Raw genomic sequence first — 8915 nt, forward strand, 5'->3', positions numbered from 1 at the left:
CTGCGCCCCCCCTCCACCGAACTCGGCGACTCCCCTCGCTGGTGAGCAAGCCCTAACTTTTCTTGGATTGCCCCCGTCGGGCAGTCGAGTCAACCCATGCGTTTCCTCCTCGAGTACGATCTCTAGAATCCGTATGTAGACCTTTCGCTGGTTCCCCGAACTAGCGAACTGGTGCTACGAGTTGCGCCATGTTTTGGGGAAAGATTCGGTGGTTAATTTTTCCCGGTTCTTGGATTGCTTGTACTGGAGATTTGGGGATCTGGTGGAGCGTAGTAACTAGTAAGGAGATCAGGGTATTCTTCACCCCAAACCTTCGGTTTCCATAGGGTGATTCGGTTTGCTGGGCAGCATGCTGAAAACTGGGGATTTTGTTTGGAAGTACCAAGAAATTGAGGCTGTTACAAAGGGGGCTATCACTCTATTAGCAGTGTGCTGCTGATTTCTGCTATAAACTGGTAGTGTCATTCACGCAAGTACTGGGGTTTTAATATAACTTTGGGTATTTCTCACCATGTATGGGATGTTTCTCATGATCTGCGCTGAACCTTACCTCAGAAGTTTGTATAGGAACAAAAAAGAGAGCATCGTATTGGTTTATCGTCCTACATTTGTGCACCGTGTCAGAAAACATTTAAAACAGACATGGCATCCCGTCTCCATTTTAGTAGTTAGGTGTGCATTTCCTTTTATGGCCTGTGGAATTCCTGCTCCATTTGGTGTTATGTATGCTTTTGGTACAATGTTGTGGTGGTGACAAATGAAGTCAATGAATGATGTTGTGTTTGCCACTTTCGAATTGAATAGGCCATCTTATGTTGACCAGCCAGAGTTATTTACCCACTTCCAGATCTGGCTGCTGCTTTTACTTGGTACTCATGGATTTTCTTTTGTTTCTTGAATATGTCCAGTGTATGCAATGGGTAGGAGTTTCAGAGCGGGACACGAGATGGAACTGGAAGATTCTGTGGCAGAACCTTTCAACAAAAACCAGTCCTTCGGAGGGTTGAAGCTGTATGTAAAAGAGCTCGATGCGAACACACTTCCACCCTTTCTCGCGCGCCTTTGTGACCCCGACAAGCCATGCAGATACACCGAGGAGGAGGTCTTATGTGTGTTTGAGACTGCTGCAGAAGTCCATGGCTGCAACATTGTACCACATATCAGCCGGATCGTTTCAACCATCATCAGAATCATGTCATCAGACACAGGGTCCTTGCATAGTGTTGGTTGCTCCAAGGTCATATGCGCAATATCGCGCTACGGCATTGATCCCCTGGGAACAGAACAAGAGAAAAGTGGGACCATTAGTTCTCTCTGCAGTCCCCTTTCTGGTTGCTTGATGAGCACTAATGAGTGTGTCTCTTCTGGTTCTGCTCTCTGTGTCACTGCACTTATCCAGTCCAACAATTGGCAATTTGCATCTCATGAGTTGATTAATGATATCTGCTTAAAAGTCTCAGGGGCCCTGGAGGAGGTACACTGCCAGACTATTTCACACTTAGGCTTGGTGGTTGCTCTGTTGAAACAGAATTCGTTGACACTTGAGCCTTATGGGCGGTCTTTGATAAGATCAGGCTTAAGTATATTGGATGAGAGTACTAAAGAAAGAAATTCTCAGATGGTCATATCATCCATTCAAATGATACATTCCATCATGAAGAATTTGGATTTGAGCATCATATCTTCTGAGATCAGTAGCATTATCCAAGCTATGGAGCGATTGCAGGATGATTCAGTACCAGAGATCAGCACTCCAGCTTTTCAGGCAGCCGAGACTGCTAAGAAACTCTGCAGGCAGGAAGATTGTGGGTATGGCAGAAGAATTAGTCCATTGGCAAAATATGGTGGAAGACATAGCAGGAAGGGATCATATTCACATTCTGTTATGGATGATGCAGAGATAAGAGACAGTGATTCAAATGAATCTCTTTCTGATGATGTACAATCTGTTCATCGTTTTAGAGACCATGATTCCCAACCTTCATTGGGACAACACTCGGTTGTACCTGGAAGTGCACGGGCAAGGAGGCGACTATGGAGTAATGGATCTGACAAATCACATCAAATTTCTAGCGATAACTTTTCTCACGCTATCATACCTGATCATCATGATAGTGTTGGTGTGATAGCACAATCTAATTCTGCTGGTCTGCTTAAGTCAGTGAGGAGGTCATTAGATGTGCCAACAAGAATTGCTGATCCATGCCCTACGTGTTTGACACCCCAAACTACTAATCGTTTCTCTCAGGTACACAACAGAACTTAATTTATTGATCACTTGGTCACCTTCTCATTTGTATGAACAATTATAGAACTTTGCGACTTATCATGTCAAGATTTGGTATATGAGTTAGCGTTTGTACTTTGTCCTGCAATAGTATATCTTTCAAATGATAGAAACAACAAACCTTTTGACTTTTGGTACAAAAGAAATTTAATAATTTCATGTGCAAAACAGATCATCGCCATATATGTTCATAGATTGCTTATGGAATTTCCTTTGATGCATTGAAGGATTGTCTCTCAGTGGTCCCAGTTTATAAAATAATTTTGGGCTGTAGAACGAAACTGCAGAAGCTTGACATTTTGTGATGCAAATTAATTTACAGCTGTATCTCTGTCCCTCTCATGGACTCGTAACTCGTTTCAGATATCTAGGCGAGGAAGTTTCTCAGAAGACTATAGGATGCAGTCAACCCCAAGGAAGCAGCTCCAGTTTTACAACTCTTGCAGCAATTCAAAAAGAGATAGTCTCAGATTACCTGACAGCCCAGCTTTCAGACAGATACGGCGCTGTTCAGGACAGTGTACAGATGGTGAAGTTGCGGAAAGGAATGGCTACTGGGATTCCATTCAGCATGACAACCAATGTCATGTACAGAATGACGACACCTTGATAGAAGACCTCAAGTTACCGACCAACGGTGAGCGTTTTGATAGTGCAGGCGAATCACCAAGTGCAGAATGTCAAGCTGAGAAAGAGAAGATGACCAGAGGCAAGAAAGGGAGCACCAACTGCTCTCGTGCTCTTCTTCTTTTCTTCATCTGTGCTGTGGCAATGGCCGTGCTCTTGTTAGCTTGGTGGAAGGAGGGTCAGAGGGAGCTGTATGTTGTGCCAACTTAGTGGCATCATCTGTCTGAAAGGCGATTGTTCTGTGATATGTGCATTGGCCTTCTGCAATCGTTGGACGACGGTGTAAATGCCTAGTTAAAGTGGGGTAACTGTTTAGAAGTTGTGGCAGTTTAGTAGAAGTGATAGTGTGATACTGTGTTGGATTGCACATTCTGTAAGAAAATGCTATAACTAATTCAAGAAAAATATTGAATTAGTTGTAGCATATTCTGACAGAGTGTATGTAGCTTTTGTGGCAGAGACATGAGTGGCTGTAGTCTATTAGTCTTGATGGCGTTGTTCACAAAATGTCATTATCATCTGAAGATAAATATCCTTTTCAGGAGCTTAGATTAGCAAGAACATATGAATATCTCCCCAAGCTAATGTTCATATGCGACTGGTTCTGGATAAATTTTGGTTTAAACTTTCTTTATTGTTTCTGGATTTTTTTTGGGTTTAAACTTCTTTACTGTGTGGTGGTCATTAGCTATTAGGCATGTTTATTTGTTGGTTGCACCAGTAATATTTCAACTGAAAACATACAACTGTATTATCGGTTTGGTCAGTAAAAGCACCATTTTTGTTCTACATGGTCATTTTTGTTCGCTTTTATTATTTTTCTAAAATCTTCTTTTCTCTGAAACTCCGTGGACAGCATAGACACACACTCTGCACCATCACACCTACCCAGAGACTTGAGGCGTTGAGCATGTAGAAATAATTGCAGTTTTTGTTACACAATTACTGACGATTAAGTTTCTTTGGTTTGGACGAACTGACGGTTGATTAGGTATTTGCATCATCACTATCCTCGTAATATTTTTGGATGAGTATAATGCTATACCGTGACCGTGACGGACAGTATTTTTAATTGTCACATTATTGCATAATACTACTACAGTACTTTATTTCTCAAATTTTATTTACCTGCCTAAGATTTTTACAAGAACTAGGAATACTTTTGGAAAGTGAGAAAAAAGAACTGAAAACACTCGGACAAACCTTGGTTCAAATCTCCAACCCCCGAGTCGCCGGCGCTCCGCCTCCAGCCTCCCACCGGCGCCCTCGCAACCGCCGCTAGCGCAGGGGTCACGGCAGCGCGAATCCTCCAGATGGTTCCCACGGCGCCGCCGCCCCTCTTCCCCGGCCAGGACCGCGTACCGACTCACTCGCCGCCGCGGAACCGTCCGCCCGCGGGATGCGCCGGCGGCTCCTCCTCCCCGAGCCCCATCCAGCTCGCTCGCGTCGACGCCCAGCGGTGAGTGCTCACCTTTAGATCTTCCTCTCCAGCCGCCGGATTTTTTCCTAATCTGCCAGGTCTCTCCTTCGCAGCTTACCGGCCGCACCTTCGCCGGAGCTACCGGAGGACATCTTAATGGCCATCTTCGCGGGCCTCGAGATCCCCGACCTCGTGCGCGCCGGCGCCGTCCGCACCACATGGCGCTCCGCCTATGTCGCCCTCCGCGACCTAGGCAAGCACAAGCAGCCCCAGACGCCCTGCCTGCTCTACATCTCTGAATCTACCGGTGACAACGTTGCCTGCCTCTACAGCCTGCTGGAGAAGAGGGTTTACAGACTGACTCTCCCGGATCCACCGGTCCGCCGCCGGTTCCTCATCGGGTCCTCTCTCGGCTTCCTCGTTACCGTCGACGAGCTATCTGAACTGCAGCTCGTCAATCCCATCACCGGTGAACAGATTGCTCTGCCTTCGGTGACCACCATGCCGCACGTGAAGCCCATCTGCGATGACTCCGGTGCTGTCCACAAGTATGAATACACAAGGGACTCTTGGGAACGAGCTTTCAGCACGTCGATCTATGCTCTCTGTGAGCTGCGGGAATCCTTCTACTTTAAGGCATTTGTGTTCTTTGATGCATCCACAGGAAGCTTCATTGTGGCGCTCATCCATGAGCCATTCGACCAGCTCTCTTTTGCAAGAGTAGGGGATGATAAGTGGACCAGGCTGCTGCCACACGGTGACATCCATGAGCCATTCGACCAGCTCTCTTTTGCAAGAGTAGGGGATGATAAGTGGACCAGGCTGCTGCCACACGGTGACTATCGGGACTGCACCTACAAGGATGGGTTGTTGTATGCGGTGACTATAGGGGGAGAGATTCATGCCTTCGATCTTAGTGGTTCTGCTGTTACAGTGAAGATCATTAGGGGGATGGATATGAATTTAGATCTCGACGCCGTGTATATTGTCCAAGCTCCATGGGGTGGTCTGCTGCTTGTTTCGAGAACAATAGAGATTGAGGAGCCTGAGGATGAAGAGGCTGATCCTGAAATAGCTCTTCCCAAATATACTGTGGAAATCAAATTACACAAAGTTGATGTGGGCACAATGAGGCTTGTGGAAATTGATTGCTTGCCTGACCATGTGCTGTTTGTTGGGCATAACCATGCACTTTGTCTCAGTGCAAAAGAATATCCTGCTCTCAAGGGGAATCATGCCTACTTCACTGATGATGATGAGTACATTACGGGTCGTAAGAGTTGTCGTCGTGACATAGGAGTGGTTGACTTGGGCAGTAATACCAAGGAGGACCTTGTTTCTCCCCAGCTTTGGTCCAACTGGCCTGCTCCTGTGTGGATTACGCCCAATCTCACAATGATGAAACATGCGTGGAATAACCATTGCGTCAGCGGACAACAGCAACTCTCCAGATCAGTGGTGACATCGAAGAGCTGATGATGCAGCGCGCTGTGATGGCTTGAGTCTCTTGAAGTTTAGTGACCGATGTGTGTGAAATTGTGTTTCTGTTGTGAATTGTGAGAGAAGTCAGAGTTTGTCATGTCTCGGTGCTCTTACTTTCCTGTTTACCGTGTATACCTTGTCCTGAAATGTCCACAGAGCCTTGCCGTCGAATTTGAGGTCGTAATAATGCAGTCAACTTATTCTGGCATACGTTTTGCTAATTCTTCTTCGGATTATATTATGCCATCTGGCGCAAATTCAGTGACAGTTAATTCCATACAAGTTATTACTCTGCGAAGTTTCAGTATGTAGCTGTTTTTTTGTCAGGACGTTTTGTTTATGATGCCCTCAAATTTACACCGTTTGGGCGCTGATCAGTTTGTTGATTAAATGTTCCGTACCTATATTCTGCCGAAGCTGCTTTGGCCAATGTCAGCGGAGATGGTATGCATCTTAATGTTTTTCTGCATTTGAATGAGATTAGCACATCTTCATAATATATATTTGTGTTAGTTCTGGAATCTGGAGTTTCGGTGCTAATGATTGTTTATGATTCTGTGCATTGTCCAGTAGTGTTTGTTGATGAGAACTGTCAAATTAGTGAACCGCTGATGCTGCTGCATAATAAAACCTAACAGCTCTTTTGGAGTTAACTTCAGTCTACTGAATATTTCTCGTATGGCTGAGCTGTGCATTTTTACTGACGAATCAATCATTATTCCTTTCCATGAACATGCAATGTATGCTCTCATTTCAAGTTTTCATTTAGTTTGTCAATTTATCTTTTTTTGTTCTTGTTTTATGACAGCTGTAGTTCTGGCACTGCTTTTTTGTTCTTGCTACATTTAATTTACTTTGTGCAGTCCTAATCCCTTTATTTCCATCCCATATAGATCTATTGAAGGGCATATTCTTTGAGGTAAAGAAAAAGTTTGAGACAGCACTTAATGTCCTTAAGAAGGAAAAGATCATGGTTGATCCAGATGACCCAACAGCAGTTGACTGTAAGAAACAAGAAAAATTATAGGCTTTTGCATTTGCATGTACTCATGGCCAATCTTCTCACTTTGATGTTATCTTTTCATTTTTGTGTACTGTTCCACACAATGTTCTACTGGCGATGTTTAGGTGCTAGTAAACGTGGATAGGAAAGTTCATCATTAAGTACCACGAGTTGATATTTTATAAATCAAGAGTGAGTTAACAAGCGCTTGTTAGAATCCTGAAGAACAAATTGCTGTATCGCCCTCTACAATCTGGTCTGCATCGGCTAATACAAATCTTAATGTGTTCCCATCCCTATTTTTTAAAACCTTTGGTTCGCCAAACCTTATGCTGTAAGAGTACAATATCAGTATGATAATAAAAGATTCAAGATTTATTTTACTTGTTGATAATTTTGCATTTTTGCTACGATACCATTTTTCTGGGTGTAAAATGCATTTCTCAGAAATTAAAAAGTTTTACATGCACATTTTAATGCGTCTTTTTTTAATAATTTTTTTTTTTGCAATTAACGTGTTTGGACATAACCATCTGTAAAAGGAGTCCTGCACGTATGTACTGGCTCTCCGTCTCTGTATACCTGACACTTCAGTTTCTTAATTGAAACTGGGGGCCTGTTTGGGGCTCCTCATCTTCAAAATGTTGCCAGGGGTTGCTCTAGCTATCCTCTACTCCACTGTCCTAAGGTAATGAATTAAGCTGATCGTGATCTTTAGTTCCCCATTATGGTCAGATTCACTCTTCTTGGATGACCTTTGAGTTCTGCACCCTGTGAGGCTGCGACGAACATCCAGAGGACAAGGCACGACGAGGCGACGCTGGCCATGAGTGATGAGAAGGCCACCAATAGAAAAATCGATCATCTCCTTGTACCTGAGTATGCGAGTACATTTTCTGAAGGAAACGCAGAGGACGTGACTGCCAGCATCCAGATGGACCAGAGCCCTGTTCGGAGCGTGGACGCCCACGAGTGCACGGCCGGGTACAGCAAGGTTGCAGCGATCCCGAGGATGGTGCTGAAACCCTGAGCTAGACTGATCACGTGTCAAAGCTGCAGAGTCCATCTTCGACCTGCTCACGGCTCACCTACATCATGGGCATCATCATCTCCGACCCCAGGGTACTCGCTCCTCCTTTCAGTTTCAGTTAGTTGTTGCCAAATGGGGAGCTGAATATACCACATTTTGAATGTGTACAACCCAACAGGATTTCAGAGAACTCTTTCGTGTTGTCCTTCCTGGTGACCTGCGTGGCACTCGTGTACACGCTGCACGTGTACCGTGTACGGATTAGGGAAGCACCTCTTCCATCTGGACAAGATCATCGCCAACGTCAGGATGGGGTGGTGAGCGTCCTTGCTAATATCCTCCAGGCATGTTGCCAATTTAGCTCATAGTTAAGGGCATTCACGCAGGAAGTTAGTGTTCACCGACTTTTTGGGACCCTCCATGACACCTGGAGTCGACCGTAAAATAAATCACACAATGAGTAGCATCCTATGCTGACTCTATGCTGATTGTTAACATTTAATTATAATGATGTCTGAAGATAATAAGGTTGACTCGTAATCAACTCTTAGCTTCAAGTTGAGACTGGTTCATTCCTTCTCCTTGAGTGTCAGATCTTCCTGGATGGTAATTAACTATGTTTTCTTCGTGTGGCTGTAGGATAAAAAATTCCTGACCCGGTTTAAATTGATATAAGGCGAGTGATCGATTGAGATGTGCGCCAGATAACTTATGCCTGCTGCGTTCTTCTCTCTTCTAGATCGATAACTTATTTTCTTTGTGCCAGAAGTCTGCATAGTGCTGATAAATTTGAGTTGGCTCGTGATGTGCATTTCTGCAGCGGCAGTGCCCACACCATTGTGTGCTTATTATGGACATTGCAAAGCAAAGGATAAATTGTATTTTTCATAGCTTTGACTGTACTGCATTTCATCTTTTTCTGGTGATTGTTTCGCCCTTATTAAAAATATTTGCCACCTTGGTTCAAATAAATTTAATAATAATTGTAGAGGATTTTATTTCTTAGGAATTTGCCTACTTCACGTTCAATTCTGCAGGGAAAAAAATCATTAGCGCAACTATAGCA

At 44.3% G+C, this 8915-nt stretch overlaps 2 protein-coding genes across 2 annotated transcripts; both read left to right on the plus strand.

The window, feature by feature from the left end:
* The first annotated feature begins 916 nt into the window (after positions 1 to 916).
* LOC124651042 (protein SINE1-like) lies at positions 917 to 3411 on the plus strand. Its single transcript, XM_047190191.1, has 2 exons — positions 917 to 2248; positions 2651 to 3411. Exons 1-2 carry the CDS (start codon positions 917 to 919, stop codon positions 3122 to 3124), a joined length of 1806 nt encoding a protein of 601 aa, XP_047046147.1. The 3' UTR covers positions 3125 to 3411.
* Positions 3412 to 4490: 1079 nt separating this feature from the next.
* LOC124655552 lies at positions 4491 to 7867 on the plus strand. Its single transcript, XM_047194433.1, has 3 exons — positions 4491 to 6260; positions 6710 to 6820; positions 7555 to 7867. The coding sequence occupies exon 1, from the start codon at positions 4491 to 4493 to the stop codon at positions 5808 to 5810; it is 1320 nt and encodes a 439-aa protein (XP_047050389.1). The 3' UTR covers positions 5811 to 6260; positions 6710 to 6820; positions 7555 to 7867.
* The last annotated feature ends 1048 nt before the right edge of the window (positions 7868 to 8915 follow it).

The sequence above is a fragment of the Lolium rigidum genome, chromosome 5 (genome assembly GCF_022539505.1).
Source record: "Lolium rigidum isolate FL_2022 chromosome 5, APGP_CSIRO_Lrig_0.1, whole genome shotgun sequence".
Taxonomy (NCBI): Eukaryota; Viridiplantae; Streptophyta; class Magnoliopsida; order Poales; family Poaceae; genus Lolium; species Lolium rigidum.

Coding starts and splice junctions, on each gene's coding strand:
- LOC124655552 (XM_047194433.1), top strand. CDS start 4,491: ATGGCCATCTTCGCGGGCCTCGAGATCCCCGACCTCGTGCGCGCCGGC.
- LOC124651042 (XM_047190191.1), top strand. CDS start 917: ATGGGTAGGAGTTTCAGAGCGGGACACGAGATGGAACTGGAAGATTCT. Junction 2,249..2,650: donor CTACTAATCGTTTCTCTCAG/GTACACAACAGA, acceptor AACTCGTTTCAG/ATATCTAGGCGAGGAAGTTT.